Here is an 11,179-nt window from a genome sequence, read left to right as displayed (position 1 = left end):
GTCTTACAATGTAAATAATGTTACATATGAAATAGATGGATCTCACTCAAATAAAACAAAGTACAAGAATATGTGTTTTATTTATCAAAAATATATTCAAAATACTCAGCCTTTTGTCATTGAAATTTGAGCGTATGAGTGTAACCCGGAGTATACAAATAAAATTATTAAGACAAAAAATTATATTAGTGCCTAGTTTGTACCAGTATTTCTTAAGGTTTCTCACACAGTTCTGCCAAAGATTGAAATCTCATACATTTACTGTTCCGTTCAAAAATTAACAATATTCTTACAATAAAAAGAAAACTTAATTCACACAAAATTTATTCAAAAAGACAAATTATAAAGTTGAATCTCTAGTGTTAAAGTATTAGTATTAATTGAAAATCATACTATCAGCATTACTAACATCAGCTTTACACTTAGAAATAAAGTAATTATGAGTAACACCATTGAGAAACCGTAACATCAATTATATCTTTCAGCAGTACTCAATTGGGAAATATTAAAAACTTATATCACAAGAATTTTAATTATTTTCTCACATTCACGTTTCATGATAGTTATCAGCTATGCTGAAAACCAGTAATTATCAATAATGTTGCAGGCGGTGGATGACACGTTGGTACTCTTCTTCTATAGCTAGGTATTGTCCTGAAAGACGGTTCTGTGTCTCGTTTACACCTACAGTGCTAATCGTAGCTGCATATTCATCTGGCTTTAGGACTTTTTCAAGTTTCTTCATTTCTAATTTCTTTTTCTGTAAAGCAATACAAATATATTTTATACATAATTTATTATAATTCATAAAAAATTATATAAATAGTAATAATGATTCCTATAAATGAAAAAGCCACAGAACTTTTATTTACTAACTAGCAGAGCTGCATATCTCCATTACTAGTAATGTTTTTTATTTGAGCTTCTGAAAATAGAAGTAATAGATTCTTAAAAAAAAATTTACTTGAAATTACCTGAAACGGTGCATTCAGACGGTTCTTTACATCTAATCTATACTGTAGGTATGAAGTCTTATCAGATGTATTGGTGTTCTTTAGTCTTAGTATTTCATAAACTCGGCGAGCTTGTTTTTTGTTTATCTTGTATTTACTACGTGCTTGATCCACCATTTCTTGTGAAAATCTTAAAAAAATATTATTTATTGACATGTACGAGTATTTATAGCTAAAATAATCCTAAGAATTATTTATTTAATCTTCACTTATCTTCTTTTTATTAGCTTTATAAGTCAGGGGGAAATTTAGAACTTGCGTACATTATATTTTCTCATAATTAGTTATTATAATATATAATATTATTTTGAGTATTTATTTATAGTAATATTACCCTTCATAAAGTTTCTCTGGTTGGAATGCCGGTAATTTATCACAGTTTTTTGCATCTACATAATCCCTGATCCTTTGGAAATCATCAGATGGATCTTCAACTGTAATGTCTAAAACCTCTGGCATTATTATGAAATGAGAATATACTGCCTGAAAAAAAAAACAAAAGTAGTACTTGTGAAAACTTGTTACCTCTCCATAAAGATAAACCTAATAACCATTGTGAGCAAGTAATAAAATTTGTTTGGTAACCTTGAACATCCCTTGGAGGGTGTATATTTTAACTAAGAAAATAAATAAAATTAAGGTGCATTAATCAGTAAATGTAATAAAAACGAATCATCAGTACAAGACTTATTTCTATATATAGGGTAAACACCCAAAAACACCCAAGACCTAAGCACAACACCAAATGCTCATCACATCGATGTTCGTCTCAGCCGGGGATCAAACCCGGGACCCATGGATTCGCAGTCAGGGGTACTAACCACTAGACCAATGAGTCGTCAAAGCTCTGTTTTATGTTTCAGAACAGAATGTCACTTTAACTATATGACATATTTTTAAGCATCTCATATAAATGGAAAATACCTGCACTAATTCAGCACACAATCCGAGCTTTCTAAAAGGTGGCAAAGTGAGAACTTGAGAGATACGTGGGCGGAGATGACATGGATAGGCATAGTATCTATACACTGTAGCATATGCAGCTGTGGCGTATTGAATGTCACCTTCACTTGATGAGTACTTTTCAAACCTGGAAGACAAAGTATTTCTTAATTTTTATTCATCTAACAAGTGACTTGATTAAGTGCTTCACTACTATTGAAGAAAGTGCTACTCAGAAATTGTTATTGTTGCAATATAAGGTAAAATTTATTTTACAACTAAATTTAACAATTATTTTCATGAGCAAGTAGATCCAACTTTATCTTCCAAAGTTGTAATTTTTCTTGTCATTCAAAATGGGTGTTAGTAATAGTATGCCTGGCTTAAGTAATGTACTTACACGGTAAAAAAGGTCCATTGGTCATCATCCACATCAATGAATGAAGCGGCATCAACATACCACAAGAGGAAAGTTTGTAATCTTTTGTGGTAATCAAGAAATCCAGGTGTTGTTGTTTCACAGTAGTATACTTCAAAAGTGTGTTTCTCTCCACCATCATCTGAAAAAAAGATCATAGATTAAGATTACACAACATAGTCTAGATTACTATGTATTTAAAAATTACACTAGCCCAAGCCTCTTCTTTGACTAGTTGCTGACTGTATGCATCATCAATTAATTTAAATTGCATCAAAACATGTAGTAACATTTACAAGATTAGAATTTGTCCTTCAAAGACCAAATTCACAAAAGTGATTTGTGAAAGTGAGTTAAATATCCTAACACAGTAATTAATACACAACTATCCCATTGAGCTGTTAGGGTAGTTGTATAGTTGTAAATAAATATATATTTATTACATTCTACTATATACTATATTATATTATATTCTACTTAATTAACAAGCTTTAGTTTAGTTTATTAAGCAACGGTTTATAATACCAACATAACATATGAATTTAACTTACAAGATTCTAAGGCAAAAGAATGTAGAAGTTTTCCATGGGGAGTAAAAGATTTATCAGTTTCTAAAGCAGACACAAACTCATCCAAATTTGTAAAATAACCTGGTGCCAGCACCTTCCTTATTTCACCTTCAATGTCATCTGCTTTTAACCCCTCAAATTTTTTTGGATCAATCTGAAATGAAATAATAATGTTAACAAGAAAACAGGACTGTGCATGTCTTCCAAAATATAACTTACCTTGTCAGAATATGAGATTCCTAGATAAGTTTGAAGGCTCCCTGCACTATAGTATAGTTTAATCTTCAGGTCTGTATATCCAAATATATTTTCATTCTCCCCAAAAACTTGGTGACACATTTCTGGTCCAAAACTTGTTTCATTGTTTTCAATATCCTTAGATGATCGGACTGTAATTCATATATAAACTTATGTAATTAATTAAGGTTGCAAACTTAAAACTCTTAACATATAACTCAATCATAAATCTCAACTGAAAAATGTTTCATGACTATAGATTGATATTTACTTACCTAATTTGAATTCTGTGACATCGATTCCATCAACCACAAAATGTCCTAGCATGTTAGCCATTTTCAATTAATAAAATATTTTAAGAGGAAGCTAGGCTGTGACACTTTCCCGCGCAAACAACAACTTATTTCTTAACCGTTCTAAAAAGGTTATGAATTAATGATTAGTTCATTACTTTAACTTAATAATGTACAAAAATAAAACATTTCATTACCAGAACTTTATGCCTTAATTAAATTTACGGTCGTCGTAGTGAAATTCTATCACAAGTTTGCATTATTATAATGAAGGTAGCCGATTTAAAGGGTTTAATAGATTATTTTACATCCATCAAAATATATATGATTAAAATCATCAGATAATTTTTAAATTTTGACAATTCTTATTTGACATTTCTATTTCAGTGTTCACATCCGGTCATTGACACAGATTAAAATTCTTTGTTTCATCATTAGACAGATAACGAAGGGATGGCTATTATTGTAAACTATAATATAATTAATGTTCGATATTATTGAAAATGATATTATAAATAATTAATGATTAAGCTTTCACGACTCTATGTGTGGAGAAAGGGTCGTATTTACTGTTCTTTCAACTTAAAGGAGGAACCCCGACCAGTCCAATGCCCGTATTCTAGACACCGTTAATCAAACTTACATCTGCTAAAGCTTCCAAGTCATTTATTCTATTTGAACTTCGATATATTTGAATGATCAAGCAGAGATCATGACTTAAGATACTAATTGGAATACCTACGTATGACTGGGCCGCCTGGGACGTCTCATACGGTGCAATTCCAAACTATGACTATCGTAACCGTAAGTCAAAATCCATTTTTGGCGTATTGGAGTCTGCCTAAGCGCTAAGTCTATCTTTATATCATAGTCACGATTTGCCGCTAAGTACAAATTCAATACGGCAAATACGGGAGTCACACTTAGCGTTAAGTTTGACTCGGAATCAGAGGGTATGAACTCTAAGTAGAATAAAAATAAACATAGAAACCGCATAACTTCTTGAGCATTAAACAAGGGAGTCGGGGAAAGTTTGCGCATCGCGGGACACAAACGTCAACTGATTAACCAATCACGCGATCGACACGTCAATTCCAGTGATACCTAAAAATCGCTTCTGCGCAGGCAAGGATATTTGTTCAAGATGTTTGCCGGTATCTGTAAATGACGAGAACAAGATGTCATTTACGAAACTTTTTAATGTTTGCATAAAATATAATAATATTTTGCCTAAACGTTAAAACATTAAATTAATGATTCAAAAAATCGTCAAAGTCTAATATAATACTAGGACAAAAAGTACCCCCTACAAATCCCCTTAAACAAATCTACCACCTAAAAATCCCTCTGGACATCTTGATTCCCCCTAAATTTGGAGGAAAACGCCTATGTTGGGCTCACTGAAACGACACGCTAAATTTGATATTTGATGGATGCCGGTAAATTAACAAACATACATAAAACGAAAACACAAAAGGACATGAGTAATGAGTATGACAATATTTTTTACATGGTTTCTATAAATTTTGTTCCGGATTCCTGACTGAAATGACCTTTAAAATAAAACGTCTAGTAAGCACTAGTCAGCACATATTATATAGACACAGATGTTAGATCAGATTATATATATAGACATAGACCAATAATCTGTTTATTATTCATATAGCTGCGTAGCTGTCAGGCTATAAATATAAAAATAAATAAAAAATATGTGGGTTTTTGGCTATGGATCCCTTGTGTGGAAAGTTGATTTTAAATATGAGTCAAAAACTGTTGGGTATATCAAAGGTTACCTTCGCAGATTTTACCAACATAGTATCGATCACAGAGGTGTGCCAGAAAAGGTGAGGTAGATAAAATTATAAGTCAACATTTTTAACAATTTTAATTCTCTAACATACCCATCGTTCTAAACTTTTGTAAACAGCCAGGAAGAGTGGTTACTTTGATTCCCAGTAAAGAACCCAATGCTGAAGTTTGGGGAGTAGCATACAAAATAGCTAGTCAAGACATAGAAAGTGTAACAAAACACTTAGACTATAGGGAGAAAAATGGATATTCTAAGAAAACTGTTACATTTTATCCTAAAGACATTAAAATTGAACCATTTGAAATAACACTTTATGTTGCAACTAAAGAAAATGAATCATTTGCAGGTAATAATCACATTTCTTACAATACAAAGCAATAATGTTTCTAATATTTTTAAGTAATCCAACAGAAAGTATTACTTGCTTTTGCTTCCTTTTATAATAGAATTCCTATAAATTTGTAGTGACTTAGCAAAAATTACTTAGAAATGATTTAGCAATTTTTTAAAATAATATTATATTCTTTGCTTAAAAAACAACTACAAAGAAATTGCTAGTTTTGTTTATATATAGCCTTGACAAGGTAAGGTCTCTTCTTTGAAAGTCTACTACACTTATACACAAATAAACTCATAAATTGCCTTATTTTTCAGGTCCAGCATCTATTGAAGATATTGCTAAGCAAGTAGTGAGTTGTGCAGGTCCCAGTGGTACAAATAAGGAATATGTCTATCAATTAGCTGATGCAATGAGGCAGATAGTAGCGGGCGCTGATGATGAACATCTATTTGCTCTAGAAAGGGCTGTGAAGCAACTTGCTAGTGATTAAGGTTCATAATTTAACTAGCCAATTAAAAAATATATATATATATTTGTAGTTCACTATTTTGGCTAGAGTTATTACAAGTGAAGAAGTCATGTTCCTCCTACTAATAGTACATGAACAACCTTCTACTACATAATAATTTTTATAGTACAATTTGAGAGTGATCTTTAGCATTTTTAGTTAATGACAAGTAGGTAATTAGTAACTATATTCTTCTGAACTTTTAAGTATTATAAAGTATGACCAAAACTACTTGAAAGTTTCTAGTCTACTTGTTGAATATATGTTCAATATCAGAGTGGTTCTGAATTACCACATGTATTATTTAATATTGTGCCAGTAGCATAGGAATTAGTAGCTGGTCCGTGCTCTAGAACATATCACAAGACATTTTTTTGAAATAAGTAAGGTTTAAAACGTAAGAACTTTGTAGAGAAAAATGTCAACAGGCATTTAAACACAAAAAAGTAATATGCTTATATTTTTCTGTTTCTTTTATATAAATACAAATAACATTAAACAAACATGGCCCTGTGTAATCTTGTATCAGTTAACTAGTTTCAAAAAGTGCACTGTTTAGTATTCACAAAGAATAATCGAAAGAGTATTATATATGTGTTGCATTATATATATATATATATATATATATATATATATATATATATAGATGTCTGTTAATGTCATACAATAAATCATTTATCAGCATTTACAAACAATTACTAAGAACATTATTTTCAAATCAAAAACTGATAATCATTGGCGTAGTATTACGATTATAATGATATCAGATTGTGTCTGCGATGCTAGGCTAAAATAATGTCTAAATGTGATAATTCAGTATTTAATGTTTTTAGCGCCATCTATAGATGTATTCTAGAAGAATAGTAGGTAATAAATCTAAGATAAATAAGAAAGTACATTTAAGTTTTTGTAATATTACGCTAGATGGCGCTTTGATGAATTACAGTTCATTTCCGAATAAAAGGATTACATTTTGTAAGAACACACAAATTTTCATATTATATATTGCATATTGCTCGTTAAGTTATATTTGTATTTAAATTGTAATTATAAAATACTTCATTGTTTTAAAAGGTCACTTGAAATGTTAAACACAAAATAAACAATGCGAATTAACATTCCTAGACATGATAGTTTTAAGCTGTAAACTTTCTGTTTAAAGAAAAGTAATTATTTATGTATCATCAATTTTTTCTTTTTATATACCTAATAAAAGCATGAAAATTATATTTAACGTAGAAAATATAATATGGAAGCAGTTTATAATACTAGTTATTAACACGAGGTTACATTTCATTTCCTTTTAAATTTAACACTTTATTTCATTACAATGTTCAAGGACCGATAACGTGATCGAAGTAATTTTCCTGTGATTACGATAGCATGATATATTTATATTATCTGATGCTATAGTTATATAATAAAATTATTTAGTTTATATATACTTTGTTGTATATTTTGTATGAGATTTATCGTTGTTTCAATAAAACTACCTGGTTAATAACAATAATTTTATTATGCAAAATAATTTCCTAAATTATCGTATTCAGGCACGTATTAATTTATTTATACCACGTTATAAGTAACAACAGATTTTTTTCAAAAATAGCTGTGAGTCATAGCGGAAAACAATATTAAAACAGCTCGACAATAAAATTATATACATTTATGTTATAAATGGGTTAGCTGACGATTTTTCGGCAGATAGGGAGTGTCACATGGCACTAACTTATCTATTTTGATAACCCACCAGCATTAAGATAGGAAGGAAGTATGACCTTCATTACTTTATACCAATAATTGATTGAAAATACTTTTAAAATTATAAATTATATACCTTTTTAGCGATAATGAATCGACGTCACGTTTCCTTGGACCAATCGTAATTTCGATTTAATATCTTTGGCAATACCAGTACTTATCACTTCTCACTTCTAACATCTTTCTTACGTCCAAGAAGTTTATCAAGGAAGCTTCGTTTCCTTTTCACTTTTTTCCCATTGGTCTTTTGATGTTCAATCTTCTCCCCTTCTTTCGTCATCTGGTCTATCAATGCTGGAATGGTTAAGTCTACAATAACGTCCTTAGGTGGCCTTTTCGCCGATTCTCTACTTAATTGTCTTTTTAATTGAGACAGTTCTGGTACGAAGTCATTCTCTTCTAACTCTGTAAGAGAGCTTTTTGACTTGTCCTTCTGTGTTTCCTCTGGAATATCTTCTACCGTTTCAGGCCCATTGTGCAAGATTTCGATATGTGGTTTTATTTCCTGGTTAAGTTGATTTTCGTCTACTTTTGTGGACTCAGCACTTTCTTTATTTTCGAAGACATCATCTTTGTCCGCTGTATCTGTGTTGTCGATGTTTTCCGGACCACTCGATGTTGATTTTGGCACTGATCCTACGACCTTAGGTCTCGTTGGGGGAAGAGTCCAATCCACAGGTTTTCTCTGTGGCGAATATCGCTTGACTAACTCTTCAAATAATTTTTGTCGGTCTGTCTTTGGTGAGCCTTGGTCGTGCGGCAAGCTCTGATGTTTCCTGCGGGTTTCTGGGCTAAGATTCTCTTTTTCTTCTGATCCTTCAGTATCTGGCGATCCTAAATCTACTAGAATTCGTCGCACAGGTGTTGGAGTACTGTAGGGTTCGGCAAAAGGAAACTTGTGAATTTTTGGGCTTTCTATTTTGTATTTTGTTACGTTTGCAGTAGGCATGGATGCGCGGACGCCACTTCGGGCGAAGTTGCTCTCATGAGGTTCGTGAAGATTGGAGTTAAGAAAATCCCTTCTCATTTTAGAGAGTCGCCTCGTTCGCTCTACAGTACTGTACCTGTAGTCCACATCGTCACTTTGGTTAAGTTCAGATGTGAAATTGTCGGAGTATTTTCGTGTTCGAAATTCGAGTTGCGGACGATCATCATTCCTGGTCTCCCTCATGCTGGAATATCCACCGGTGTTCCGTTTGAAGTTAGAGGTGGTTTTACCGTGGTTAGATGTGATGATGGGCTCGACCTCTCTATAAATGGTTGTGGTGGCCCCGGGAGAGGGTAAGGGCAGGAACACAGTATTGTGTTTTTCAAAGATCTCGCGCCGCTGACTGAACTGGTCGCCGCCGATGATCTCGCGCGACTTCACGCTGGTTGTGGGCGATTTAGCAGCCATTTCCGTTCGATAACAAACCACAACACTTTTGTTATTGATACTATTTTCCTGTAAACACTGTTATTCTATTTTTGTACGGCACACATTATGACTTCACCGGTAACATCGTGCCTATCAGAGTACACGTCTACACGTTAAATTGGACAATAAAGGTAGTCCGGTCCGTATAAGGCGTACCTCGCGATATAATGATGACTGATCAATAGAATGGTTCCGATAAGATAGCGAACGACGAGTTAGCTCTGCACTTTACTCGGTTTCTTTATCTTTCAGCGGCCGAAACAGTTGTGTAAATAACGAAATAACACAATCATGTTCGTCATTAATCGCGAGTGAAAGCAGACTGAGTCGAACCGAACGTTCATTATATAATGGATATTAAAACAAACGTCTCAGAAACGATGCGTTAGGGCAACTTAGCCGGCTTGCGATAATTGTTACGATAGTCACTTCACACTGGATTGCAATATACAAACAATAGTATTTGTGTCAGCTGAGAGCGCGGTACACCGAATTAAGTTACTGTATTTGTTGAGTAATTAAAAAATAAATAATTAGCAATCGTTATGATAAGACACAAACACGCAGTTAAACAGTTTACTTAATGCATACTGAAGTTTATAGAAAAGTAAATAGGTAACTAATTAACAGTACAGTTCTATTTTCTATTCACGTGTCACAATAAATACTTGAAAGTTAATTTATGTAGCCGTTTAAAATTAAGTAGGTGCGTCTAGGCAATCAATGCTGTTCCATTTTAAACAAACGTTATTATCAATAAAATGAACACTAACTATAGCTCGCGGACACGAATTACACGAATAAATTCTCTCGCAAAACTGCGCAAGATTTTTTGTACAGTTTGGATGAATGCTTTTTACAAAGTAGTTCAACGACCTCAATACGCTTTATAAACAATACAAAAATAAATTTAGTAGAATGAAAATATTTCGCCACTAATTTAATCCAAAGGAGGTCAGTAAGGAGATATTGTGTGGTTGTTACGCGGTTTTCTAATTTGTATAAAACCAAGTTGCTATAAATAACATGTAGGATGAATGAATCGAAACGGAAAGACCACTCCCATATCACATTAAAAAAGAATCACTTCACTATTCGAATGATTATTATGCACATTTCAAAAGGTCAGCGGGGAATCGACAGTTTGTCAACAAAGCGAATCGGCGAACTATTTAGAATATCCTCTAGTGATTTCTGAACCGTGCCATGTGCGTTTTATTTATAAACCTTTTTTTTACTTCAGCCGGGATCTGATGCTAATTTTACGTGTCTACTATGAGTATGTAGGAATACAGAATACTATTTGTGGCAATACTCGGTCGGTCACTGACATTTAGAATATTCATATGGTTGGAGACAATAACTATTGATCCTTTAGAATGTAAAATATTAACCCCAGCTACATTTGTTGTCAGTACTGTAGATATAATTCTTTTGAAAAAAAAGCCTTAAATATACGTGTTACTAAAATGTGTTCATTATATAAACAAGGTGTCTTTTCTTGCCTTTTCCTAAACTGAAACATTTTTCGGGTATAGGTACAAAGCTAGGCCCTTCAGAATGTGTCTGCTAATAGGTTTGGTAATGAAAGTAAAAGGAAAGATTAAACTACTAATTAGACTTTACTTGTTTGCCGTAACACCATTTTTTTTAAGAAATCGAGAGCTTAAAACAATGTTAAATGTCTTATGATAGTGTTAATTTATCGATAATGCATCGTGATTCGTGAGTGCTTTCTTCAAACATTACGTAGATTTATTTAACAAAAACTAGTTAATAACTGGAATAATTTAAAATTAACATACTATACGCAATACGTACGTAAAAGTAAATACATATTCGTCCTATACAATACCATTTGACACATATGG

The 11,179-nt window shown here is 32.4% G+C and overlaps 3 protein-coding genes across 3 annotated transcripts; 1 reads left to right on the top strand and 2 right to left on the bottom strand.

Moving 5' to 3' along the window:
* Positions 1-61: 61 nt before the first annotated feature.
* On the bottom strand, positions 62-3,822 carry LOC125053806 (histone acetyltransferase type B catalytic subunit). Its single transcript, XM_047655373.1, has 9 exons — positions 3,670-3,822; positions 3,455-3,595; positions 3,162-3,331; positions 2,925-3,096; positions 2,356-2,515; positions 1,938-2,103; positions 1,348-1,496; positions 975-1,143; positions 62-760 (listed from the first exon to the last, which is right to left on the bottom strand). The coding sequence occupies exons 2-9, from the start codon at positions 3,513-3,515 to the stop codon at positions 593-595; spliced, it is 1,215 nt and encodes a 404-aa protein (XP_047511329.1). The 5' UTR covers positions 3,516-3,595; positions 3,670-3,822; the 3' UTR covers positions 62-592.
* A 1,213-nt stretch (positions 3,823-5,035) lies between these two features.
* Positions 5,036-6,168, top strand: LOC125053729 (putative glutathione-specific gamma-glutamylcyclotransferase 2). The gene is made up of 3 exons (XM_047655246.1): positions 5,036-5,316; positions 5,400-5,628; positions 5,937-6,168. Exons 1-3 carry the CDS (start codon positions 5,182-5,184, stop codon positions 6,110-6,112), a joined length of 540 nt encoding a protein of 179 aa, XP_047511202.1. The 5' UTR covers positions 5,036-5,181; the 3' UTR covers positions 6,113-6,168.
* A 1,459-nt stretch (positions 6,169-7,627) lies between these two features.
* On the bottom strand, positions 7,628-10,414 carry LOC125053728. Its single transcript, XM_047655245.1, has one exon. The coding sequence runs from the start codon at positions 9,285-9,287 to the stop codon at positions 8,052-8,054; it is 1,236 nt and encodes a 411-aa protein (XP_047511201.1). The 5' UTR covers positions 9,288-10,414; the 3' UTR covers positions 7,628-8,051.
* Between the last annotated feature and the right edge of the window lie 765 nt (positions 10,415-11,179).

Source organism: Pieris napi, chromosome 11 (genome assembly GCF_905475465.1).
Source record: "Pieris napi chromosome 11, ilPieNapi1.2, whole genome shotgun sequence".
NCBI classification, from domain to species: Eukaryota; Metazoa; Arthropoda; class Insecta; order Lepidoptera; family Pieridae; genus Pieris; species Pieris napi.
The sequence above is the reverse complement of the archived record's forward strand: the minus strand, read 5'-3'. Positions and strand labels throughout refer to the sequence as shown.